The sequence below is a fragment of the Hyperoodon ampullatus genome, assembly GCF_949752795.1.
Source record: "Hyperoodon ampullatus genome assembly, chromosome: 11".
In the NCBI taxonomy this organism is placed as follows: domain Eukaryota; kingdom Metazoa; phylum Chordata; class Mammalia; order Artiodactyla; family Ziphiidae; genus Hyperoodon; species Hyperoodon ampullatus.
The window spans coordinates 38,876,280-38,904,203 of NC_136924.1; the positions used below are offsets into that span (position 1 = coordinate 38,876,280).

Genomic DNA, 27,924 nt, shown 5'->3' on the forward strand with positions numbered 1-27,924 from the left:
TCTTAACCACTTAACCACCAGGTCACCCTCAGGAAGTCTTCTCTGGTCCCTTTAATCTCACCTCAGGTGGTTTCTTGGCTGCTCCTCCCTTAATTGGCAACTGTTTGAATCTGCTCTTTGGAACTCAGGGAAGGTCCTGGAGGCTGGAATCTTGCCTACAAGAAATGGGGGAGCTTCCCTGGTGGCGCAGTGGTTGAGAGTCCACCTGCTGATGCAGGGGACGCGGGTTCGTGCCCCGGTCCGGGAAGATCCCACATGCCGCAGAGCGGCTGGGCCCGTGAGCCATGGCCACTGAGCCTGCGCGTCCAGAGCCTGTGCTCTGCAACGAGAGAGGCCACAGCAGTGAGAGGCCCACGTACCGCAAAAAAAAAAAAAAAAAAAAAAGAAATGGGGGACAAAAAAGGCCTCCGTTCCTGGGAGCCCCACAGGGTCCCATTCGATTCCATTTTCACAAAACTGCAAAGTTCAGACACCTCCTCTGAGCTCCCGTGGCCCCTGCACACACCATGCTGCTGCCTCGGTCAAAGTCAGCTTCCCTGGCTTCACAGCTGGGCAGGATGCGGGCTCATAGGCTTTCGGGGACTTGCCACTCTGCTGCTCCCCCAGCCCCTTCCTCTCCTGAGAGCTGTTCCTCCACCCTCCCCAGCCTCGTGGGCCAGGTGGCTGGCCCTCACCACCCCCGAGCCAGGTTGGGGTGCCCCTGCATCACCGCCCGGTCGCCAGGCCTGGCTGGGCCCGTTCCTGCAGGCTCTCTGTCCTCAGCCTCAGGATGCCTGGGTCAGCCACTGAGCCTGTGTGGTCCTGGCTAAGCCCCTGGCCTTCTCTGGGCCTCAGCTTTTTCCTCTTGAAGATGGAATGAGGATCCCTGCCCCAGCAGCAGGAAAAGCCATGGCCGCGCAGGGTGCAGCTTACCCTGGAGTGAGGTTTGGATTCTTCCGTGGGTGAGGGTCCTGAGCCCTCCTGTGGGGCTTAAAACATCTCCCTTCCTACCCTGTGCTCTCCTGAGTTCTCGTAGGCTGGGGCTTGGCTGTGGGAAGAATGTCTGGCCTGCGTTTCCTTCCAGTGTCCACCGGGCCCCACCCTCCCTGTGGGACCTTGGGTGAAACACGTCATCTCTCTGGAGCAGAAATAAGCATAATTACTGCTGCACAGCACATTCTCAGTGTGGATGGGAACACCTGCTCACAGCAGGAACTCAGCACGAGGTAGAGCTTGTATTGCTTCTCTGCTTCCTTAGAGTATGTACCTCATAGTAATTGTTCTTAACAAGATGGGATCGTCTTGTAAAGCTCAGATGCTGCCTGATTGCACCTGAGGGCTGCCCAAGTGTCCCTGCAACTGTTATTTCCAGGTCCCCTGTGTGTGTGGAGGTGGCATCGGGACCAAGCATGATGGTGAGCGTCCTGGGCACCGAAGGCCCTGGCCACCCCCCACCCCGCTTTTTGGGATGACGGGTGTGTCCCCAGCATGTCCCATCTTGCTGGGTGGTTTCTCCAGGTGCCCAACTGCCCCTGTCAAAGGCTAGGCATAGATCCAGCCAGGCCTCTCGTCACCCTGAGTGTAGGCCCATGGTTGGCCAATGACCAATGGCCTCAGCCTGGGCCCAGGTCCTTCATCACTACTGTTTATGAAAAATTAATCAATAGTCGATCTAAGACAGAAATGGAAAATTTTATTCGAGCCAACCTGAGGATTATAACCCAGGAGACAGTCCTTCAGAAAGCTCTGAGGACTGTTCTGCCCATGAGAGGTCAAGGCACAGTGATGTAAATGTTTGAGACAAAGGGTTATACGTCAAACGACATGTTATTGACAGTTTACACAATCCAGATCTATGTGTGGAAAGCAAGTCATAGGTCGTTGTGGCCTCTTACAAGATTAAAGAAGGTTATCTCCTAAGGAGTTTTGACCTTTGGTGAGATTAAGAAGGAATGTTTTCTCCTAAGAAGGTCTGATTAATGCAAACACACAATATACAGGAAAGGGGAGGGAGGAGGCCCAAACGGACAAAGAAAAGGTTAATATTTAAACTTTTCTCATCTTGCTGTAATACAGGAACTTCATTTCATCATTATAAACTACAACCCCGTGGGTTCTGCTTTCCCATCAGCCAGAGCTCTGGCTGCCCGTCCACTGAGCACCCACTGTGGGGGGCTGGCTCGGCTCCAGGGCCTTCTGGGCCTCTGTTCACCAAACAAAAGGCAAAATCAAGAACACACACGGGGAGGGAGCGTGGTGACCAGGTCGCTTCGCCCTCCCCGAGCCTTGTGAGGTGGGACCGGAGGAAGAGAAAGGGGACTGCAGCCAGCAAGGGGCCGGCAGCCGGGGCTGAGTTGGGCTTTGGAGCTGGGCCCCAGGACCCCAGGGCTCTGAGAAAGCCAAGAGCCAGGCCTTCTTCTTAACCTTCTTCCTTAGGCAGTGGGCCCAGACACAGCAGGATCAAGACAAGGTCCCCCACGGCCAACATTTCATTATAAAAATTGCTCCCGTGGAGGTGAGGCCTCCCAAAGGGCGAGGCCAGGGTGAGTGGAGAGTGAGGGCCCCGCCAGCTGTGCACGCCCGCTGGCCCCCACCCTGCCGCCCGAGCTCAGAACCCGGTTAGTCTTTGTGGGGGGCCTGAGGCTGGGCCCACAGCTCCACGGGGCCCTGGCTGTCTCACAAGTCGGCAGGATTAGGCTGCCCCTGGGTAGGATCTAACTTTCTCTCTCTGACTACCCCGCTTTAAGCTGCTTAGACCTGTTATTTGTAGTAAAGCCAAACAGGATATAAAAATAGTCCCCTAAGGAGTTCCCTGGTGGTCTAGTGGTTAGGATTCCGGGCTTTCACTGCCGTGACCCGGGTTCAATCCCTGGGGGAACTGAGATCCCGCAGGCCACGAGGCATGGCCAAAAAAAAAAAAAAAAAAAAAGAAAGAAAAAGTCCCCTAATCGACTTAAAAATGGTTCCCCAGAAAAGCAGGACAGTTGCTGCCCAGAATGTGCCAACCATTTAGGAACCAAGAGAGGACTTTAAATTGTGCTTCGTATCACAGACACATGTGGGAGGGGGTGACAGGCGTTGCTGGTACTCAGGCAGCATTGAGAGGCATTGTCCCTGGGTCCCCCTGCGGGGCAAGGGGAGAGAGGAGGAGCAGAAACGCCAGGGCCCCCCAGTCCCTCTAGGCCAGAGGAGGAAGGGGCCGGAGGCCACACCAGACTCCCCACCACACACCCCGTGGTCCACCCCGCCTTGGGCTTCCTTGTGTGTCACTCAGCCGTTCATCCTCCAGGAGACTGTGGGCCATTCAGAGCCTCAGTTTCCTCATCCTCAAACTAGAAATAATATTCATCCTTCCCTCCCAGGTTCAGGGTGAAGTGCCGGCTACCTGGGGGCCTGGGCAGGGAGGGCACCGTGGAGGTGGACAGGGTAACCCTCTCGCCATGAGGGCTTGTGCTTCTGTGGTCCGTGGCCTCACTCCCTTGTCCTCCCAGGACACTTGTCAGGCTGTCTGTCCACACAGCTTTGGCCCTAACCATATTATCTGGGCATCTGGCTCCAGTTCTGGCAGATTCCCTTGCTGTTCCACTCTCCAAATGGATAAGACCAGCAGATTAAATACCAATTATGTGTCCACGATCCATGGCTGGGTTTTCCTGGCCTGATGTGGTATTTTTCTGAGTAAGAGGAAGAAATCATCGAGGCAGCCTCCTGCCATTTCCGAAGTGCCTTCGGTCTTCTGGGTGAGTTCCGGGGAGACTCTCTTACCACCCCTACCCCTACCCTCCAATCCCTGTCTGCAGCTCCTCCAGGAAGCCCCAGGAATGTCTCAGCGACAGCCACCCTGAAATATGTCCCCTCCTAAGGTGGGTTTGCCTTTCTCTTTGGGCTCCGAGACCCTGTCCTCCAGCCGGAGCCAGCCAGGAACAAGGGACCAGAGTCACAGTCCCTCTCTGGCTGCAGGATGCTCTGAGAACTGTAAAGTCACCTCAGATGCTTGTCATTGTCATCACCATTCTCCTTCAAAACAGCCATGGAGCTGGATTTGTCTGGATTCAAATTCCAGCGCTGCCGTGTGAGCACTACCTGTGTGCTGTGGGCAAGTCCCCTGGCTCCCGAGTCTCCTCCCCAGCAGAATGGGGACGATAGTGAATCATAGGCAAGGCCCGGGTAGGGCCAGCCACACCACAGGGCTCAGCAAATGGGGCCGATTTCAGGGTAGCAGCTGCCTGGCCCCTGCTTGTCCTTCCAGCACAGGTGTGGTCCTTCAGTTTTAAGGAAAATTTTAAGAAGATTCACAATTGTGTGTGTGTTTTTTAATAAATTTATTTATTTTTATTTGTTTACGTTTGGCTGCATTGGGTCTCCGTTGCTGCACGCGGGCTTTCTCTAGTTGCGGCGAGCAGGGGCTACTCTTCGTTGCGGTGCACGGGCTTCTCATTGCGGTGGCTTCTCTTGTTGTGGAGCATGGGCTCTAGGTGCGTGGGCTTCAGTAGTTGCGGCACGCAGGCTCAGTAGTTGTGGCTCATGGGCTTAGTTGCTCCACGGCATGTGGCATCTTCCCGGACCCCTGCCAGTGCAGGGGACACAGGTACGATCCCTGGTCCGGGAAGATCCCACATGCTGCAGAGCAACTAAGCCTGTGCACCACAACTACTGAGCCTGCGCTCTAGAGCCCGCGAGCCACAACTACTGAGCCCGTGTGCCAAACTGCTGAAGCTCACGCACCTAGAGCCAGTTCTCCGCAACAAGAGAAGCCCCTGCAATGAGAAGCCCGCGCACCGCAACAAAGAGTAGCGCTACCCTGCTCGCTGCAACTAGAGAAAGCCCACGTGCAGCAGCAAAGACCCAGCACAGCCAAAAATAAATAAATAAATAAATTAAGAAAAAAGATATTTGCAATATAAATTTATGACAAAGGTCTGTATCTAGAATATATAGGAAACTCCTACAAATCAATATGATAAAGAAGATCAAAACAGGAGTGAATGACTTCACAGAAGAGGATCTGGAAAAGGTCAGTAATAAAAGCGTGGATGTGCAGATGTGTTAGTCACCAAGGAATGAGGTTAAAGGTATGCTGCCACATCATAGCACTGTTCACCCGCCAGCAGGTTTCGAGTTAAAAGACAGACGCCACTCACTGCCGGTGAGACTGGAGGGGGAGGAACTGGGACACCCACGCTGCTGGTGAGTGTGCCCATGGTTACAGCCTCTTTGGAAAACATTTTGGCAATATCTTCCGAAGACACACACCCTATGACCTAGCAGTTCTACCCCTAGGTACATACGACAGAAAGTGCACAGATGTTCCCTCACAAATCTCATACCTGAATGCTCATAGCAGCTTCATTCATAATAACCCCAAACCAGAAACAACCCAAAAGTCTCAACAAGAGAATGGATACACACCCGTGGTGTATTCACAAAATGGAAAAGTAGCACTGAAAGTGAGCAAATCACAACACCACAACAACCGTGTGGACAAAGCCCACCAATACAATATTGAGTGAGAAAATGTAGACACACAAAAAAGAACAAAGCAGGCAATGCTGACTGCGGTTTGAGAAGACCTCACAATGGGAGATGGTGACTGGGAAGGGGCCCAAGGAGACTTTCTGGTGCTGGCTTTATGGAGGCATCACTTGTGAAAATCCATTCTGCTGTGTGTATCTTTGTAGTCATGGAATACTTAATTCGAGAACTTACTTTAAAAAAGAAACTGTAATAATTTAAAAACCAACTCCAAATCCTGTCCCCAGGAGAAAGCTGACAGGTTGACAGCTATTCCTAAATGCATTTTTCCCCAGATTTAGGATGCATATCAAGCCTTAGATCATGTTGGTTCCTGATTCTTCATTTCTACTAAACTGGAAAATTCTATAGGCCATTGGGGTTGACTGGAACCTGCAACGATCAGTTTTATGTCAATGTAGCTGGGCTATAGCACCCAGCTATTCGATCAAACACTAATCCAGGACTTCCCTGGTGGTGCAGTGGTTAAGAATCTGCCTGCCAATGCAGGGGACATGGATTCGAGCCCTGGTCTGGGAAGATCCCACATGCCGCAGAGCAACTAAGCCCTCGCGCCACAACTACTGAAGCCCATGCACCTAGAGCCCGTGCTCCGCAGCAAGAGAAGCCACCGCAATGAGAAGCCCGCGCACCGCAACAAAGCGTAGCCCTCGCTCGCCACAACTAGAGAAAGCCTGCGTGCACCAACGAAGACCCAACACCCCCAAAATTAAATAAATAAATAATTTTTTAAAAAAGCAAAAAAACACTAATCCAGGTGCTGCTGTGAGGGTATTTTGCGAGCCACAACTACTGAGCCTGCGCACCTAGAGCCCGTGCTCCGCAACAAGAGAAGCCACCGCAATGAGCAGCCTCCACAGCTCAACGAAGAGTAGCCTCTGCTCGCTACAACCAGAGAAAGCCCGCGCGCAACAACCAAGACCCAACGCAGCCAAAAATAAATAAATAAAATAAATTTATTAAAAAAAAAAAAAGATGCTATAGAAACCTTGGTCCTAACCACAGGTGCTCCCAGGTGTATGTGCAATACACGTGTTAACACAATTGTGTTTGCTTTTCTCTTGTTAATCTGCCTTTAGTCAGTCTAATTTTACAGGGCCCCGGCCAGGGAACCTAGGAGGGCAGAAGGAAGAAGAATTTTTCCGCCCCTACACTTACTACCCTGAAGCCAGGTTGGGCCTCTCTCAGCCTCCCCTCCAAAGCCTGAGGAACTCGGGGAGGGGGTAGGACAGAGGCCTGAACAGGGACAGAATGGGCACAGGGAGCCTGCTGGGCGCTGGATGATGGTCACTCGGGTGTGTGTTGAGAGCACACGGTGGGTGCTTCAGTGAAGGAAGCAGTGAGACCACTTCAGTGAGGCCACCCTGCAGAGGGGGACCCCAGGCTGGCACCCCCCATACCCGCATTTACCCATGTGACCTGAGCACATCCTGGGCACACTCCGTGCCTCCGTGCTTTCTCCGTGAAGAAAGGCAGGGATGCTTACCTACCTTCGGGGGCCTCACCCAAGGGCCCAAGCTGCAGGCCTACTGTGTGCAGGGGGGCCCCACTAGGCGCCTCATGCACTTCCTGTGGTTCCTCCCATCGCCCGCGAGGCGGTGGGCCCTGCTCTCCTCCCCATTTGGACGATGAAGCGGGGAGACTGTCATTGCCCCTCGTAGCCTGTTCACCTCCTGAACAAGCTCTTCACCACCACCCGTGAGGGTTATTCCCAGCAGAGGCCGCCGCTGGGGAAAGGCCCAGAGGAGGGACAGAGCCTGGCTGCCCCTGGGCCCGCAGGGGGCCGACAGGGAGGCGACCCGAGGGGTCTGTGGACCACTCTGAGGCAGCTGGCGGAGGGCGCGAGCTGGGGGGACGGCAGGGCCTGTGTGTGTAAGTGAGCAGCTGGAGGAGGGGCCCCCGGGGCTGCAGAGTCCCCCTGGCCGGGGACAGCGGGGGCCAGCTCGGGTGGAGGCCGTGGGGCTGGGCACACGTGGGAAGGAGGCTCTGCACTAGCTCTCCGCATGCGGAAGGTGTGCGCGGCAGCAGGGCGGCCAGAGCAGTGGGGCAAGGGCCGGGCAGGGACCTGGCAGGTGCCGCCCTCACCAAGGCCCCGGTGGTCCTTGGAGGACCAGGTGCGGGTGCGTTGGGGAGGCGAGGGGTCGCAGGGGCCGGTGTGAGGGAGGAGGGGTGGACTCGAATGCCCGGCAGGGTTCACCTAAACTCAGGCGGAGCCCTGGGTGCCTGAGCCCCACGTGCGGCCTGGGGCCGTCTGCGCCGCTGAAAGGGAGGCCAGTGCCCACACCTGCGGTGCGTGGTGCAGACCAGGGCGCAGTGACCCAGCCGACAGGATGGTCAGAGAGTGCGAGAGAGGAACTGGGCGCTCAGAAGACTGAGCTCATGTCTAGTGCAGGCAGCAGGGTGGGGACGGGGCAGGAAAAGGGTGACCCAGGCGTGGGGAGTCAGCACCAAATCCTCAGGGCAAAGCTGGGACACACAGCGCGCAGGGGGCCCCCATGACCCGGCGCCTCGGGCCCCGGAGAGGGACCAGCACAGAGGGTGGTGGCCAGGGGAGGAGCCTGTGTGGTCAGAGATACCCCCGGTGTCTCCGTCCGTCTGTCCATCCATCTGTCCAGGCCGGGCCCACGGCTGGTGTTGCTGCCACTGCGCTGTTGTTTTCAGCGAGACAAACGACCTGGGCAGGCAGAACGATAAGAACTACAAATAGAGGAAAATGGACCCGGAATGGAAGGGACGGGAGAAAGCACCGGTGCCTTTGTAAATCGATCACATGACTCAGTGCAAACAAGCGTGTCTGAGCCACGTAACCACAGAGAGCAGAGCAGTTTTCGGGTCTGGGAGGAAGGTCAGTGACCCCACATCCTGAGCGCAGAAGCACCGCTGGGGAGGGCTGGGGCCTCAGGGTCTGACCCTGGGAGGTCACGGTCACCCTGAGTCCCACTGGCAGACCCAGACCCAGACGCCGGGCTTCCCGAATCCTCTTACGCCACTGCCGCTGCCCACCGTGTGTCCTGGGAGGTTGTCACCCATCTGCTCACCTTAGCAACCTGCTTTTTGTGGCAGTGGGCCCGCCGGGCTCTTGGGGGTATGGGCAGGGAAAGCGCTGTGAACAAACCAAAACGAGTGGTGGTGAAAGAGATGGCTGGACAATGTGCCTAAAACAGGGTTTGTGGCACAGGGTTAGTGGTGCCGGGTTGAGTCTGTCCAGGGTTTGAGCCCCAGCATCCTGCCTGAGGCCCGGCCCGGCTCCTGCTTCAGCATCTCCTGTCCCGCTAGCACATCCCCCTCTGCAGGGCGGGGCTGGGGCTGGGAAGACGGAATTCCTTCCCTCAAAATGTGTTCCAGCGTGGTTCTAGGCACTGGCAGAACCCGTGACCCAGATGGACCAACAATCCTGTCCTCTGGGCACTTGTGTTCTACCGGTGCTGGGAAGACACAATCAACAAACAGGACGAGGGAGGGAACTGAGGGAAAAGGCGAAAGGAGAGCAGGACTGGGGCATCAGAAGTGTCGGGGGAGGACTGCAATTTCTAGAAGGGAGATCGGGGTCACTGAGAAGGAAGAAGACCTGAGGGTGGGGCCTTAGGTGGGAGGAGGGGCACGCTGGCCAGCACCCAGGAGGCCGGCCCAGTGGAGGGGCCGGAGGGGCCCAGCACAGTGGAGGTCTTGGGGAGGCGCTGACAGCTGGAAGGGGCCAGCGAGGAGACCTTGGGGTCCCAAGGTGGCGTCACACGATTTGGGGGAGAGTCACATTGGAGCCAGGTGTTCAGGCTGAGCGTCCAGAGGCGAGAAGGACACAGGTGTACTGAAGCCTCAAACTGCCTGTAAGCAAGTGGGAGGGGGGAGTCTGGCCGGAGTCCTGGCGTCCGTCTGAGGCCTTCAGGTCGGCTCTGCTCGGGCCCCCAGCGTCACCCAGGGCCCCCAGGCTCCCCACCCCTCTGGGAGCCCCATGATCTCACTGTTGTGTTCAAGCTCACTGGGAAAGCCCCCTCCAGGCAGCACCTACATCTCCATTCACATCCATTTACCTACATTCCCAACAGCTCTTCAAGGTGATCAGAAAATGCTGCATTTTCACAGAGAGCTTGTTCTGGTAAAACGTCCCCTTCCCCTTCCCCTTTCTCTCCCTTTGCTTTTCCCAATTTCACAGAAATTCCTGGCCCTCACTGGCTTTGCTCTCAAGAACAAAAGCATAATAAATATCTTTTTCAAAGCACCACTGCTTAACCCTACAGCCCAATCTCGGCCAGGTTCCTTCAGGTCCTTGGACTGTCATATCACCATTTACTTTCTTTTTTAATTAATTAATTAATTAATTAATTAATTTTTGGCTGCTTTGGGTCTTCGTTGCTGCGCGCGGGCTTTCTCTAGTTGTGGTGAGCGGGGTCTACTCTTCGTTGCGGTGCGCGGGCTTCTCATTGCGGTGGCTTCTCTTGTTGTGGAGCATGGGCTCTAGGCACACGGGTTTCAGTAGTTGCAGCACGCAGGCTCAGTAGTTGTGGCTCGCGGGCTCCAGAGCACAGGCTCAGTAGTTGTGGCGCACGGGCTTAGTTGCTCCGTGGCATGTGGGATCTTCCCGGACCAGGGCTCGAACCCATGTCCCATGGATTGGCAGGCAGATTCTTAACCGCTGCGCCACCAGGGAAGCCCACCATTTTCTTTTTTAATCAATAGATCCCAAATGTGATTTGTTAGAACAATTATTAACTAACATCTTTACTATTTGAAGCACTCACGCAAATTGATTACGAAACAAAACACCATGGGGCAAGTAGTGCTGTGAGGTGGGGCGAGCCCACCCAGATGGGGCTCCTGCCAGCCCCGGCCCTGCAGTCCAGAGGCCCTTTGTGTGAAGAAGTTCAATGATGGAGAAAAGCAAGGCCACATTCAGAGTCGGGGGAGGACCTTTCACTGAGTCTCACTCGCTCCCTCCGTAAAATGGGAACATAACCTGCTCGGAGGTTTTCCTGCAGGTGGACTGAGCCCAGGCCCCAGCCTGGAGCAGGGCTAACTCAGTGTGGGAGCGTCTCATGGACACTGCTATGGATGGAATTGTGTCCCCCTAAAGTTCAACATGCCTGCATTTGGAGATGGGGCCTTTAAGGAGGTAATTAAGGTTAAAGGGGCCCAGAGCCCACAGGACTGTGCCCTTATAATAAGGGGGAGGGACAACAGAGGGACCTCTGGCTCTCTCCGAGGAAAGGCCGGGTGAGACACAGAAGAGAAGGCAGCTGTCTGCAAGGCAGGGAAAGAGTCCTTTCCAAAACCACCCTGACCCTGCACTTCTCGCCTCCAGGACTGTGAGAAAGTACATTCCACCGTTTAGGCTGTCTGGGCTGTGGCACCTTGTTAGAGCAGCGTTTTGGGCTTGAAAGACGCCACTCTGCACACCCTCACTTCCAACAAGGGCTCCCGCCCTCCTCCGGCGCTATGGACAAAATCCCAGTTCAGGACAGCTGCACCTCAGGCCTCACACACACACTAAAAACAGATCCATCTGGAATTACGTGCTAATCAAGTGCGCACCAATGTTACACCATGAGCTCTGATTTATGATTCATTAGGAAAGCTTTCGTTAAAAAAAAAAAAAGTAGGCAACACGATCTGCCGCAACTGTTTATTTATTTAGAAGTCTACAAATTTGAGCTTTTAAGAAAAATTCACAAAATATTCAGTTGAAACCACATTTCTGGTTCATCAAATTTCAAATATATTTTAATGTGCTGAACAATATATTCTAATGCTGTCTAAAACACAGCCAAATTATTTTTCTTTTATTCATTTGTACACATTCTGTAATTTTTTGAAAACCAAGATTAAGATAAAAGATGTTAAGAAAACTACCCAATTACAATCGCTATTTTACCATGTACTGGAATATTTTCTGTGGGTGTGTCTTCTTACCTTATTCATTTTTACTTCTGTACACTATATCAATTTATAAATGCACTTAGGGAGTTCTCATCTTACATTTCTCATAAATTCAAACAGCAACGCCTTGTCAAAAGATTAATTTGCTTGGCAGTGCAGAAGCTTAGGCTGTTAAAAGCACTCACTGAAAATTATTTTTAAATTTGTCGATCATCCAAAATAAACAATTTCAAAGGGACAGACGTCTTTAAACAGTATTTTGAAATCACCTTAATATGTGGAAATATAAATGAAGCAATCTGTCAAATTAGACACCAGCCATTTTTGGTCTTTTGTTTTTATTTTTTGTTCCCTTTTTAATGAAATATATGTCGTGAATTTTGTTTCTCCAGGCCTTCCTCGTATCAGCTGATGCTGGTAACCCTTAGCCCATGAGCCTCACAGCACTGAGACACCCCCGCCCCCAAGGAGAGGTGGAGGAGCCCTTGTTTCCAGACCCCCAGCTGTTGGAACCAAAGAGTCCAAGAAAATAAAGCAGGGGTGTGCAACGGATATGCCAGAAGGAAGGTGTGTGCAGGAAGTCACGCAAAACAGAAATCGCAGGGAAGCTTCTACTACATCAAAAATAACAATTTCTCAAAAGAAATATTAAAAATCAGTGATGTATGTATACCCTGTGAAAAAGTAGCAAAACAATCCACAAAACTGGCTGGTCTTCACTGCAGTCTGTGATGTGGTCACTGGTTCATTTAAAGAGGAATTTCTCCAGGAAATACATATCACAACGTCAGTATTAAGAACCATAGCGATCCTACAGAAAGAACCAACACGGAAGTTTACGACTATCAGCATCAGTTCCTCATTCTCAGCGTCACCAAAAGGGGTGCCGCAGTGACGGGAACCTGCACCCGAGGAAGGGGGAACTGGGAGCTCCTGGCGCCCGTGCTGCTGCCCCTGGGCTGTGGGAAGGACGGTGAGGGGTGCAGGGCCCCATGGTGAGCCCTCCAGGGGGCAGGTGTGATGGGGGGACAGAGGAACCCTGAAATTCTGGCTCAGCTGAGTGATCTTGCAGGAGCACCTTAACCTCTCTGTGCCTCTGTTTTTCAATCCATAAACTGGGGATGATCACCTATAAAAAATAGGGATGTCACCTCCGCGGAAGGACTGATGTGGGCTCGGCTGACCTAAGGGACGTGAAAGAGCTCTGCAAATTCTAACCAAAGGTTGTGTCACCAACAGCAGGAGCCCCAGGGCCGAGGAACTCTCCACAGTGGGGGCACCTCCCCAACCCGGGAGCCCCCTTCAGAGGCAGCAGAGTCCACGTCGATTAGGTCCTACTCCCTACAGCCATGTTTTACTTTAATAATAGCGTCCTAAAATAACGTGACATAAGCAAGAAGGTTCACAAAATAGCTTTCGTATAATCAGAGCCAGCCTTCAAGCGTTATACATGAGCATGTTCCACCCTTGCCTCCTTTAAAAGATTGAAATACAATCTAAATACCCAACTCGGGGAATATTTAAATAAATTACATCTATTTTCACTCAACAGAATGTGGTTTCTGAATTTTAACTACATGGAAGTGCCTATAACAAAACATCATGAAGAAAGAAGAGGATGCAAAACCACAGACACAATATAATCCTTTAAAAATGTTAAACAGGTATGCACAGAAATCTAGAATTAAAATAGAATAAACCAAAATATTAACGGGAGCCTGCCGTGTGAGGTGGGATTATGGGTAATTTTTTATTTTCTTCTTAATATTTCTGTTTCAATATAGGAAAAAAGTAGGTCATGATCATGACAATTCCTGTAACAATTCCTCTAGAGTCATAAATTAGAAAATTTAAACAAATACGAAATTATAATTTCTGGTTTTCATGATGTCCTGGGTTACACTGTAGCAAACATATAAATCAATAATATAAAAGCTGATTTTCCAGCATTTGAAGAGCGGTCTGAATCTCATTTTCAAAATTATGAACCCACCATCAAACTCAGTTAACGTCATCCCCGTTTCACTAACCTGAATCGAAGTCATGACTCCGTTAGCAAAGACGGAGAGCTTTCCAGCAACGGATCTCACTCCCTGCTTAAACTGGGCCATGTCGGGGGCTGTGGGCAGCATGCTCGTGAGGTTGTAGTTTCCTGCACACAGAGCAGACACTGGCTCGTCACTACTGCAGGGATGGCACAGCCAGTGCCCAGGGACCCGATGGCTTTGGAGAACTCGGCCCCCCTCCCCTCCAGCTGCCCATAAGCAGCAGCTGTGATTAAGGGAAAAAGAGCCTGCGGTGGGTTTCAGCGCCAGCCCCACCACGAAGCAGCTGCAAGACCCCACGGTGAGAGAAGATGCAGCACTATGTCTTAGGACCACCACGGGTTCAAATACTGGCACTGCCACTTCCAAGCTGTGTGCCTTTGGAGAGGTTCCTTTCCCTCTCTGGGCCCGTTTCCTCCAGGCACTTAACACAAGACCTGACAGAGAAGTACTCAGTAAATGGCAGATGGGCGGACATCTGTGGGTTTTTCGGACTCAGCATCCCTTCCCCCTTTTGGTAAAAGCCCGCCTCCCTTCCTCTGCGGGAGGTCTCTCCCCCAGCCCCCTAAACCACGCGTGGGCACGTGACCCAGACCTAGCCAATCAGAGCCTTCCTGGATTCCCGCATTCTCAAGGGAGGGGAGCCGTTTGCTTGCTCTGGGGTGACTGGTGGGGACAAGGCGCCGCTGCAGCTGTCTGTGACTAGGACTGCCCCCTCCCACTCCTTCCTCAGGGAGGGAAGGAGGAAGCCTCTGGCAGTGCGGGAGGAGGCTCACCCCAGGAGGAAAGGCAGATGGGTGGGTGAGGCTGTCTGCCGACTCAGCAGGGCCAAGCGCACTGCCAGCGCTCCCAGGGAGGGGCCGACCCCTCACCCTCACCGAGGCCGCTGTCGGCTGGGTTTCTGTTGCTGAAGTTTTGGTTGTCCCAACACAGACAGCACCATATTGCACACAGGTGAAGCGCATCAGAGTTGTCACACATAAAGGGGTCCCTAGAGCTGACAGATGGGCTTTTGTGGCGCACTTTTGTCGCACAGCTGTGATAAGGTGCCGGAGGGGCTCTGAGACTTTGTGAGAGAACGCAAACCCTGCAGAGCCTCCAGGGAGCCAGCCCAGCTGCCCCTCGGCTCCGCAGGTCACTCTACCCCCGCCTGCCCCTTAAGCAGCAGCAGAAGCCAGGTCCCTTTCCAAGAACCAAATAGGAGGCACGCATTTACCCTCCAGCACGGACGCCACCCAGGAGACACAGTGTGTCTTCCCACAGCGCCGTCCCGTGCCCAGCACTCGGGGAGGGCCCACAGGTGCGGCTGCTTCTCCTCTCTGCCTCTGGGTGACATTTTAGAGTCTTGTAGCCCTTTGCCAATGACAGAGCGACAGCCCAACCCAGTGACGGGACTTGGGTTCAAAGCCCAGCACAGTGGTGCTACCAGCCGGTAAGATGAATCTGAGAGGAAATGAAGAGCTAGTGTGACATCCTGAGCGCAAAGGGCCAGAGTCACAGCTGCTCCATGGCGTGGCGAGGTCCGGAGTGGCGAGGGAGCTGTGCCCCAGAGGTCAGCGGAGGTGACCTCAGCAGGAGCGCCTCCACTTACAAGCTTCCAACTCGAGAAACGTTGAAAGAGGAGAGCACAGCTGAGGCAGGAGGTTTAACGTGGAACCAAAGCGCTGCGGTGGCTGCTCCACTCTGGCGCACAGACGCCCCTTCTTTTCGCTCAGGTTGACAAGACTCCGGTTTGTGTAACTGAGCCTGGTTGGCGACAGCACTGCACAGCTGTGACGTATGGCAAATATGTACAGCAAATCACCAAACAAAACCGCCCGACGGATGACTGAAGCCAGTGCTTTGGAGGCCGACAGGCCCAAAGAGGCCAGGCTCCTGAACCCCGGGCCAGAGACAGGAGGAAAGGAGAGAGTGGTTGGTGCCTCCAGGGAGCCTCGAGACCCAGGGACAACAGCAAACGCGCCAGGAGCCCCTACGACCCTGGGCAGTGCGCACCGAGCCCGGACAGAGGTGTCTGTCTGCAGCGCCCTGGGCTTCCCAGGTGGCCCTGTTCAGACTCAAATGATCAGAATCAGGTTTTGGAAAGAAATACACCTGAGGGGCAAGCTGGGTTTCCAGCTTCTTTTGTTCCGACACCGCTCTCAACAAAGAAAAAAGCCACCTCTGCTCTGTCATCTGGGTCCCTCTGAGGCAGTGCACAGCGATGGCCGTCCCCCGTCCCCCAACTGACCCTGCTCTGGAGTGACGGCAGGGATGGACACTGTGCCAGCTGTGGATGCTTACATGTGCTCCTCATCCACTCCCTCCAAGACCGTGGAAGGGAACAGCCTCGGAGCAAAGCCAGGGTTAAAGCACGCCCCCAGGAAGTATTTCACTTCACCAGGAGGCATTTCTAATTTGGAGCCATCTTCCCCTTAACCCTGAAGAAATTATAAAGGTGATCTACCCAGTGGCACTGATATTTCACAGATGGGGAAACATTTAAGATAAGGAACACAGAATACTCTCTTAAAACTAGCTTTTGCTCTTTGCTGAAATGCACTCTAAATAAAAAGTAAATATTTAATGAGAATTGTTCAGTGCGCTTGCATTTAGAGCAGTTATTAAAGGCATCTGATGAGAGATGCAGAATGAGGGTAATCGTGGTCTGAACCATCTGGGTTTGGGATGGGGGAGGGAGGGGGAGGGGGGGGGAGGGGAGGGGGGAGGGAGGGAGGGCAGGTGCTGCCAGCAGGACCACTGGCCGCTGGGGAGGGGCTGAGGGTCCCTGGGCAGCCTCGCACCCCAGGATGGTCCTATCAGGGCTGCGAGTCCCCAGGACAGGAGCTTGTCTGGGACCTACAGAGGGCCAAAAAAATCAATGGACCTTTGTTCTCTGAAAGGGGACAGGAAGTAAACGTCATCGCTGGCTGCAACCTTCCTTCAACAATTGGAAAGTCTGCTCATTTGATCTCTGAAAGGTTTTTTTTTTTTTTCTGTACGTGGGCCTCTCACTGTTGTGGTCTCTCCCGTTGCGGAGCACAGGCTCTGGACGCGCAGGCCCAGCGGCCATGGCTCACGGGCCTAGCTGCTCCGCGGCATGTGGGATCCTCCCGGACCGGGGCACGAACCCGTGTCCCCTGCATCGGCAGGCGGACTCTCAACCACTGTGCTACCAGGTAAGCCCTGAAAGGCTTTTTAACAAATAGTAATGTTTCAGAGTGAAACTTCCAGTAACTTGAATTACAAAAACACACACGGCCAGGGGTGAGTTTCAACCTGTTAGGTTCTCTGGACTGCCCTGCCGCTGTGCCAGGGCGCCCATGAGGCAGCCCAGCACTGACCCACGGGGGGTGGAGGCGGGACCCTGGGAGCCCTCCACAGGAGCCGAGCACCCCTCTACCAGGGGTGGCCGCACAAGGAAGTGCCCTGACAAGAGGCCAGGGCACCGAAAGTTCGCATATAAGAACACAAGTCCTTGAGCCACACCTGCCCCAACCCAGGCCCAGTGCAGGAAACGGCCAGTCAGAAAGCAGCTCCTCCTGCTGGAGGCCAGAGGGTGGCCTAGGACGCTCCCTGCCCAGGGGCCGCGCACGGGGCCTGCGTCCCGAAGGTCTCTGGTCCACCCACCTGGCTAGAACCCTCCCTCTCACTGCAGCACAGCAGCCTGGCAGTGCCCGCTTCACCCCGGGGGGCCACGGTGGCTCTTGAAACACCCCCAAACCCCAACACGGAAGGCCCCAGGCATTCGGGTCTCCCCCATGACCTTCTCGGTTGAGGCTGTTTCTCTCTGGACTCAGAAAACAGTTGTTCTCTGTGGCTGCAAGGCCCAGTGGCTGCCCACGTGGGGTCCCTCTGTGCCCAGGCCCAGCTCCTCCAGGGTTGGAGACAAGGGGTGCAGGTGGTCCCGGGCCTTGAAGGCCTTGGAGGTTCCCCCCAGCTTGGGTGCTTCTGCTGACGAGTGGGCTCCTGAAATGACCTCAGAGGACCCTGCTCCTTGAATGTCGGCCGTGGCACAAGGGGGACACATGGCCCTCCCCTTACCCCCGAGGCCTGACTCAGGGCTGACTGGGACTGGAACACGGCTTTCCTACGGCTCAGGGTCAGAGGGACAAGCAGAGAGGCGCTTGGTTCTGGACGCCCGTGACGGGCCTGTGTGCCGAGGCTTACTCCCTGGGGGAGCCCAGACATCTCCTCATCGGGGTCTAGACCCTCCTCTCCACCTGCCTGGCTCCAAAGCCCCATTCTGTCTCCCCTGGGAGGCGGAGGCTGGTGGACTCACCTGTTCTATCTGCTCTGACTACCCCTGGGGTCCGGGAGGGGCCTGGGAGAGTCTGACATGTGCCAGACCCCGAGGTGACACTTTACATAAAGGACCTCATTTCAGCCTCAGTACAATCTGGTGAGGTAGGTATGGATATTACCCACCCATTTTACAGAGGAGGAGACCGAGGCTAAAGGTGACCTGAAATCCCCCAGGTCTCACAGTTAGGGAGTGGGTCCCGTCACACGGGAGCCCAGGGCTGTTCCCTCCAAGGCTGTGACACCACACGAGCCAGACACCAGGTTCACACCATGCTCGGCACCCCACCCCCCGTGATGACAGTTCAGGGAGACGACATGCCGGGTAACTTTGGGGACGTCGCTTAAATTCCATGACTCGGTCTCTTCACATGCAAAGCCTGGAATAACAACTTCTGCTCTGCCTGACTTACAGAGGCCATAGGAGCATCAAAGAATAGCTGCTAACAATCCTGGTAAAGTAAAAAGTCCTATCCAGAGAAAACGTGTTCACGCCGCAGCCACGGCGGAGACCAGCCTCGTTACCCGCCGGCCCTTCCCCGCGTTACCTGCCGTCTGCTTCCTCTGCTCATCAAACAGGTCAGCAGAGCTGATGGAGGAACTTGCCGAAAGCCTCTCCAGCCGAGCCCTGGTTTCATACTAGAGAAGAGCAGGAGAAAAGAAACATTAGGCTCCAAAAGCCACGAGCAGTTTTGCAGAAAGAATCACTGAGGCGCCATCACGGCAGGGCTGGGGGCCGGCATGACGCTCATGTCCTGCAGGTCACAAGCAGACAGATGAACGCACAACGCCACGGCCAACAGCGGTCAGTGGAGGGGGACCCAGAGGGAGAGCGACAGGGACAGCTCTGTCAGGTGCTGCTCTCACCCAGCTGCCAGGAAAGGCCAGTCCAAGAAGCTCTCTCCCCATAGCCTTATGTTATTTCCTAACTGAACTTGAATGTTGTCAACTTTAAAACAAGGCATATTTTAGTGGGTGGAGAATAGCCAAGTGGCAACACTAAATACACTCAAAATGCTAGTGGAATTTCTACTGCTACAAAATAAAATCGGTACACTTTAGGAAATAATTCTTCTTTGTATTGAGCAAGAAGCCTAGTAATAACACGTATCTCTAAGAGTTTTGCGTAAGCACATTAGTGCTTCACAATTAAAAGGAAACCTTTAAGCTCCCCATTTCCATTTGAGTCTTACTGCTTAGCCAGACTCCACTAAGATAAGCTCATTAACATTTCTGAGAAAAGAGGCAATGATCTCTTTTCTGAAAATAAATATACCTACCCTCGAGAATCTATCTATATACTTCATTTGACTATGGTTAAAAAAGTGCTAAGTAAATTACAGGTGTATCAAAAATCTCCTGAAATTTACTCAAAAGATATCGAATGGATGGCTATTCAAAACACTGAGAAACGAATAAGAGAAATATGAGACACTGTCCCTACCTTCCAATCACTCCTCTAGCTGGAGTGGCAAAGTGGGGCGATTAGTCAGAAAGACCTGGGTTCGAGTCCTGCTCCAGCACTCTGGGGACAGGGGTCCCTTGCAGCCTGACTCCATCTCACTCAGCATCCAGCACCTCCTCCCACACCTCCCGTGGCCCTGCTGGCTTCCTGCTCTGTGGGGACCACACAGAAACTCCCTGGGCACTTACATCAGCTTTGGCTTGTCTTCCAAAGTACATATCTGAGGAAATGGCTTTGACGTTGCCAAACTTCTTCTGGGCCTCATCTGTATTTTCAACTGGCTCGTAGTCTGGCTTGCGGCGAGCAGTAGGTCTGCAGTTAGCAACAGCCAAAACAGGAATGACGTCAGTAAGGTGGTGCACTAGGAGTTTTCTACCATCACCCCTTAGAGAACACTGGTCTTGACCATTGCCCACAGATGAGAATGCCTTTGTGGGAGTCCAGGAGTCCAGCAGAGAGGGTCCAGCACTCTGCCGGAGCAAAAAATCCAAGCCTGGATGCATTAAAGAGGGTAAGAGGAATAGTTTCACTGGGCCCATGTCACTCCTCCTCCAAGGCAGCACAGCTCAGTGCCAAGAGAGATCCACGGGGCCTGCAATTTCTCCCATGGGGGAAGGTGAGAGGGTGGTGAGCGGGTGCCTGGTCTCCCCAGCTGTGTGGGACATTGCCAAGTGTGCCTCTTTCTTTCTCATCCCACCCAGGATACTGAGGTGACCAACACAGCTTAGGGGCTGGGGGAGGCTGGAAGCAGAGCAGCCAGGGCTCAGAACTCATCAAAGCCGTGTGGATTCCACTAACCACTTCCCGAACTCCACAAGGAGGCCTGCTCACAAACCACTGCATACACTTTGCCTGGGGAGCCCCCAACTGGCCCTCCAATGCTCTGCATGCCTCACCCATGCACCTTTGGCCCCACAGCTGGCTCCCTGCACATGCCCCTGCGGATGGTGAGGGCAGGCCTTTGCAGACACCAAGTGAGCATGGGCAGAAAGTCAGCCCAACTCTGTGGGATTCACAGAAAGCACACAAACTTGAGCATTTCAGGGCACCACCCTAGGGAAAGCAAGCAGGAGGCTCTCAGCACCTGGCCCTGCTTTGTGGGACTGAGAGAAGACATACCATCCTAAGACATCACCCCCCAAAAGGAATAAGAAGTGTGGAGTGAGTGCATCCATAGAAAAGGTCTGAGGAAGCCTCAGCATCTCTAGCAGGGCTGACTATTGAAGGTATTTCTCACCCAAAGCCAGGCACTAAAGACTGGAGGAGGTGATTGCTCCTTCAAATGCAAAGACAGCAACACAAGACCCCAAGGGACATGAAAAACCAAGGAAACATGATACCACAAAGGGAAACAATAATTTTCCAGTAACTGATCCCAAAGAATTGCCTGACAAAGAATTCAGAATAATTGTTTTAAGGAAGCTCATCAACCTACAAGAACACAGACAACTCAATAAAATCAGGGAAATAATACACAGATAAAATGAGAAGTTCAACATAGAGATAGAAATCATTACCGCTTCCCATCGCTCGCATTACCGTCTGAGCTCCGCCTCCTGTCAGATCAGCGGCCGCATTAGATTCTCATAGGAGCGCGAACCCAGTAGGTTCGAACCAGAACTGCACGTGGGAGGGATCTAGGTTGTGCGTTCCTTATGAGAATCTAATGCCTGATGATCTGAGAGGGAGCTGAGGCGGTGATGCTAGCGCTGGGGAGCGGCTGCAAATACACGTTATCATTAGCAGAGAGGTGTGACTGCACAGAGACCATAATAAATCAACTGCTTATAGACTCATATCAAAACCCTATCAGTGGGGACTTCCCTGGTGGTACAGTGGTTGAGGGTCCGCCTGCCAGTGCAGGGGACACTGGTTCGAGCCCTGGTCTGGGAGGATCCCGTGTGCCGTGGAGCATCTGGGCCCGTGCACCACAACTGCTGAGCCTGCACTCTGGAGCCCACGGGTCACGGCTACTGAGGCCCACGCACTTGGAGCCCATACTCTGCAACAAGAGAGGCTGCTGCGCTGAGAGGCCCATGCACTGCAGCGAAGAGTGGCCTTGCTCGCTGCAATTGGGAGAGGGCTGGCCCGCGGCAGTGAAGACCCAACGCAGCCAAAAATAAAAAATAAATAAGTAAATAGGTAAAATAAATAAATTTAAAAAACAAAACAAACAAAAAAACCTGTCAGTGAGTGGCAAGTGAAAACAAGCTCAGGGCTCCCACTGATTCTGCATTACGGTGAGTTGTATAATTATTTCATTATATATTATAATGTAATAATAATGGGAATAAAGTACACGCTTGAATCATCCTGAAACCACCCACCCCCCTCAATCCCAGTCCGTGGAAAAATTGTCTTCCACGAAACCGGTCCCTGGTGCCAAAAAGGTTGCAGACTGCTGAAGCAGAAGAAAGAATCTGTGAACTCGAAGACAACCCATTTGAAATTATCCAGTCAGAAGAGAAAAAAGAAAAAAGGAAAAAGAAAAAGAGTGAAGAAGCCTATGTGAATTATGGGACACCATCAAGAACACAATTCATGCATTGTGCGAGTCCCAGGAAGAGAAGAGAGGAAGAAAGGGGCAGAAAGCTTATTTAAAGAAATAATCTCTAAAAACTCTCCAAATCTGGAGAGAGATACGGACATCCAGATACATGGAGCTCAGAGGTCCCCAAACAGATTCAACCCAAAGAAATCTTCACCAAGAAATATATAATAAAACTGTCTAAAATCAAAGACAAAGAGAGAATTTGATATCAGCAAGAGAAAGAAACTCATTCTATAAAATGGAAGCCCTGTAAGGCTATAAGCATATTTCTCTGCAGAAATCCTGAAGGCCAGAATATAGTGGGATGATATATTCAAAGTGCTGGAAAAACAAAAACAAAAACAACTGCCAGCCACCAGACTTGTCCTACAAGAAATGCTAGAAGGAGTTCTTCAAGCTAAAATAAAAGGATGCTAATTAGTAATGTGAAAACATATGAAAGTATAAAACTCACTGGTGAAGGTAAGCATATAGCCAAATTCAGAACACTCGAATACTGTAATAGTGGTGTGTAAATCACTTAACTCTAGTATAAAGGTTAAAAGACAAAAGTGGTAAAACGATAGCTACAATAGCTACAATAATTTATTAGTGGATACACAATATAAAAAGATGTAAATTATGTCATGAAAAACATAAAATGTAGGGAAGGAGAGTAAAAGAGTAGAGATTTTGTATGCAATCTAAGTTAAATTGTTATCAGCTTAAAATATAAAATAGACTGCTATAACTATAAGATGTTTTATGTAAGCCTCATGGTAATCACAAAGCAAAAACCTATAGTAGAAACACAAAAGAAAAAGAGAAAGGAATCAAAACATACCACTATGGAAAATCATCAAATCACAAAGGAAGACAGCAAGAGAGGAAGCAACAAATAGAAGAACTACAAAAACAGCCAAGAAACAGTTAATGAGATGGCAATAGTACATCCTTAACTATCAACAATTACTTCAAATGCAAACAGGTTAAATTCTCCAATCAAAAGACACAGAGTGTCTGAATGGATTAAAAAAAAACAAAAACAAAAACAAGATACAACTATATACTGCCTGTAAGAGACTCACTTCAGCTTTAGGGACACACATAGGCTGAAAGTAAAGAGATGGAAAAAGCTATTCCACATAAATGGAAACCAAAAGAGAGCAGGGAGAGCCATACTTATAACAGACAAAACCGACTTTAAGTCACAAACTGTAACGAGAGACAAAGGTCATTATAGAATGATTAAAGGGTCAATTCATCAAGAGGAAAGAACAATTGCAAATATTTATACACCCAACACAGGAACACCTAAATATAGTAAGCAAATATTAACAGATCTGAAGGGAGAAATAGACAGTACTGCAATAATAATAGGGGACTTTAATACCCCACTTTCAACGATGGACAGATCATCCAGACAGAAAATCAGTAAGGAAAACTGGACTTGAACCAAATGGAACAAAAGACATATTCAGGACATTCCATCCTATAGCAGCAGAACACACATTCTCAAGCACACACAGAACATTCTCCAGGATAAATCACAGGCTAAGTCACAAACAAAGCTGAATGATATTTAGGTCTTAACAAATTTAAGAAGGTTGAAATCACATTAAGTATCTTTTCCAACCATAATAGTATGAAAGTAGAAATCAATAACAGGAGGAAAAGTAAAAAATCCACCAATAGGTGGAAATTAAACAGCACACTCCTGAACAACCAATGGGTCAAAGAAGAAATCAAAAGGGAAATTAAAGGATATCTTAAAACACAATCTTCAACAAAGGAGCCAAGAATATACAATGGAGAAAAGACAGTCTCTTCAGCAAGTGGTGTTGGGAAAGCTGGATGCTGTAAATCAATGGAGTAGAACATTCCCTCACACCATACACAAAAATAAACTCAAAATGGCTTAAAGATTTAAATATAAGACATGACACTGAAAAACTCCTAGAAGAGAACATAGGCAAAACATTCTCTGACATAAATTGTACCAATGTTTTCTTAGGTCAGTCTCCCAAGGCAAAAGAAATAAAAGCGAAAGTAAACAAATGGGACCTAATCAAACTTATAAGCTTTTGCACAGTAAAGGAAACCATATACAAAATGAAAAGACAACCTACAGAATGGGAGAAAATATTTACAAGTGATGCGACCAACAAGGGCTTAATTTCCAAAATATACAAAACAGCTCCTACAGCTCGATATCAAAAAAACCCACAAACAACCCAATCAAAAAATGGGCAGAAATAGACATTTCTCCAAAGAAGACATACAGATGGCCAACAAGCACATCAACAGATGCTCAACATCACTAATCACTAGAGAAATGCAAATCAAAACTATAATGAGGGGCTTCCCTGCTGGCGCGGTGGTTGAGAGTCCGCCTGCTGATGCAGGAGACACGGGTTCGTGCCCTGGTCCAGGAGGATCCCACATGCCGCGGAGCGGCTGGGCCCGTGAGCCATGGCCGCTGAGCTTGCGCGTCTGGAGCCTGTGCTCCGCAAAGGGAGAGGCCACAACAGTGGGAGGCCCGCATACCGCAAAAAACAAAACAAAACAAAACAAACAAAAACTATAATGAGGTATCACCTCACACTGGTCAGAATGGCCATCACCAAAAAGTCTACAAATAATAATTGCTGGAGAGGGTGTAGAGAAAAAGGAACCCTCCTTCACTGTTGATGGGAATGTAAGTTGGTGCAGCCACTATGGAGAACAGTATGGAGGTTCCTTAAAAAACTAAAACTAGAGCTACCATATGATCCAGCAATCCTACTCCTGGGCATATATACAGAAAAGGCAGAAACTCTAATTCTAAAAGATACATGCACCCCAGTGTTCATAGCAGCACTATTTACAATAGCAAAGACGTGGAAGCAACCTAAGTGTTCATCGACAGATGAATGGATAAAGAAGATGTGGTTTATATGTATGCAATGGAATACTACTCATCCATAAAAAAGAATGAAATAATGCCATCTGCAGCAACATGGATGGACCTGGAGACTATCATACTAAGTGAAGAAAGTCAGACAGAGAAAGACAAATTGCATATGATATCACTTACATGTGGAATCTAAAAAAGATGATACAAATGAACTTATTTACGAAACAAACAGACTCACTGACAAAGAAAACAAATTTAAGGTTACCAAAGGGGAAAGCTGGGGGAAGGGATAAATTAGGAGTTTGGGATTAACAGATATCACTACTACATATCAATGTAAAACAGAGGGCTTCCCTGGTGGCACAGTGGTTAAGAATCCACCTGCCAATGCAGGGGATATGGGTTTGAGCCCTGGTCCAGGAAGATCCCACATGCCGTGAAGCAACTAAGCCCGTGCATCACAACTACTGAGCCTGTGCTCTAGAGCCCACGAGCCACAACTACTGAGCCCACATGCCACAACTACTGAAGCCCGCGCACCTAGAGCCCGTGCTCTGCAACAAGAGAAGCCACCACAGTGAGAAGCCCACGCACCACAACGAAGAGTAGACCCCGCTTGCCACAACTAGAGAAAGCCCACACACAGCAATGAAGACCCAATGCAGCCAAAAATAAATAAATAAAATAAATTTTTAAAAAAATCCCACCAATTTTCTAAAAAATAAAATAAAATAGATAAACAACATGGTTCTACTATATAGCACAGCGAACTACACTCAATACCTTATAATAACTTATAATGGAAAAGGATATGAAAAAGAATATATATATATATTCTTACATATTCAGTTGCATCTATCTATCTATCTATCTATCTATCTGAATCACTTTGCTGTACACAAGAAACTAACACAATATTGTAAATCAACTATACTTCAATTAAAAAAAAAAGAAAAAAAGGATATCTTAAAACAAATAAAAATGGAAACACTTATGGGACGTAGCAAAAGCAGTACTAAGAGGGAAGTTTAAGGCCAGCAGGTGTATGAGAAGGTGTTCAACATCAGTGATCATCAGGGAAATGGAAATCAAAAACCACAGTGAGATATACCACCTCATACCTGTTAGGATGGCTATTATCAAGAAGACGTGAGATAAGCGTTGGTGAGGACTGGAGAAAAGGGAACCTTTGTACACCACTGGTGGGAATGGAAATTAGTACAGTCACATGGAAAACAGTGTGGGAGTTCGTACAAAAGTTAAAAATATAACTACCACATGATCCCACTTCTGGGTATACGTATCTGAAGGAAACGAAATCAGTATCATGAAGAGATCTCTGCAGTCCCATGTGCGTGGCCGCATTCTTCACAATAGGCAAGATATGGAAACAACCTAAGTATCCATCAGTGGGTGAATGGATAAAGAAAATGAAGTGTATAATATACAAGGGGATAATATTCTGCTATAAAAAAGAAAGAAGGAAACCCTGCCATCTGTGACAACGTGGATGAACCTGGAGGAAGTCGGAGAAAGACAAATACTGCATGTCCTCACTTGTATGCAGAATCTAAAAAAAAAGAAGTTGAACTCAAAGAAACAAAGAACAGAAGAGTGGTTCCCAGGGAGATGCGGGAAATGGGCAGATGTTGGTCAAAGGGTACAAACTTTCATTTATAAGATGAATAAGTTCTGGGGACCTAACGTACAGCATGGGGATTATAGTTAATAATCCTGTAGTGTTACTTGAACTGTGGGAAGAGAGTAGAGCTTAAATGTTCTCAGCACAAAGAACAAAAACAGCCAAAACAGGTTAAACTGATCTGAGGTAAGGCAAATGCACTTCTCATTTATAATGTATGAACATGCCATTTTACCTTTTAAAAAGCCAACAGCAGTAATTTTGTAAAAGGATTTTAGGCCACTTTGAAAAGCCTGAAAATTCTAATTAGAAAAATGAATAAATATCCAAACCACACAACATTTGAATGAATTTTGCTATTTAAAACAGGCCTGTTATTTCACTCTTCAGCTCCACAGATCAATTAGTAAATATTGAATATATTGTCATGCACGTAAGACACCGCTCCACGTTATGCAGGGTACAAAATGAGTAGGCTGACGGCACATCCCAGTCACTGAGGACAATCCCAGGTCACACCTGTTGTCCCAACGTACTAGTATTGTCCCCCTGCACTCTAAAGAGTTCCCTGGTTTGGACGATACATTATACAGCCCTTCATTCATAATCACCAAAAACTGGAGACAGTTCTTTGACAGGTAAATGGATAAACAGACTCAGAAATAAAGAGGGAGGAACACAGCAACATGAATGAATCTCAAGTGTGCTACGAAAAGTCAAAGAAGCCTGTCTAACAAGGCTGGTTACTGCATGACTCCAATTATATGACATTCTGGGAAAGGAAAAACTGTGAGGTCAGAATACAGACCAGGATACAAAGACTATTCTTGAAAGAGTACAACAAAATCATTTACTAGTGTTAGAGAATTTCCCTAGAGATGCATGGAGTCACTGTTTACAATCCCACTGCTCTGGTATTCATACCTGTCTGTGTAGCCTGTGGTTTTCAGGATTATGTCAGTGTCTTTGATGGTCTCTTTCTTCCAGTAGGAATCCGAACTGTCATCCCAGCTAGAAAAAGAACTGCTCCTTAACTCCACTGGCTCGTCAAAGTACCTGTATGAGAGAGAGCAGAACAGTGACTTTGGAGGACCTTACCGATGTCCACTCACATCCGGTACATGGGGACTGCCCTTCCCGGCCTCTTTGAAGTTGGGGGCAGCCATGTGATCTGGCCAGTGCAACAGGAGCAGACCTAAGGCGAGTCATTTCCAAGGCCTTTCAGGTGCCCAGTCTTCTCTTCCCTCGCCACACGGAAGAAGTCGGGTTTTCCAGGTGCTTCAGCCTCGGGCAGGTGAAACCACCATCCACCTGGACAATCAAGATTCCACCAGAAGGACAGGTAAGCTGGACAGTCACCTGTACCCTCAGGTGACTTTAGTGAATGAGAGACAAACCATCATTGTGTTAAGCCCTTAAAATCGGGGCAGGGGGGTGGGGGGGAGTATTTCTCACAGCAGCGTCACCTAGCTTATCCCAACAGCACATGACGTCTTTGAGTGCTACCCCACTACAGGTTAGTCACAAATAATGCTTCGACCCCATCCGTGGCAATCTTGCCATGTCAGCCACGGTATAAGGCATCACCCCTAACAGCAACCAGCACTTAGTGTAAGCGATGCTGATCAGCCTCCTCCTGGAATGAGTCACAGAGCTGCGATCGCTGATCACAGGACCACTGCC

At 50.3% G+C, this 27,924-nt stretch overlaps 1 protein-coding gene across 3 annotated transcripts in view; it reads right to left on the reverse strand.

The window, feature by feature from the left end:
* Positions 1 to 12,175: 12,175 nt before the first annotated feature.
* ARFGAP3 (ARF GTPase activating protein 3) overlaps positions 12,176 to 27,924 on the reverse strand; it is a gene marked incomplete at both ends in the record, with an annotated part of 51,072 nt that continues 35,323 nt past the window's right edge. For all 3 annotated transcript variants that reach the window (XM_079715985.1, XM_079715984.1, XM_079715983.1), the window contains 5 exons: positions 12,176 to 12,193; positions 13,413 to 13,534; positions 18,257 to 18,347; positions 19,362 to 19,485; positions 27,166 to 27,297. In XM_079715985.1, the coding sequence (XP_079572111.1) occupies positions 12,176 to 12,193; positions 13,413 to 13,534; positions 18,257 to 18,347; positions 19,362 to 19,485; positions 27,166 to 27,297 (487 nt within the window). The remainder of the gene's footprint in view (positions 12,194 to 13,412; positions 13,535 to 18,256; positions 18,348 to 19,361; positions 19,486 to 27,165; positions 27,298 to 27,924) is intronic.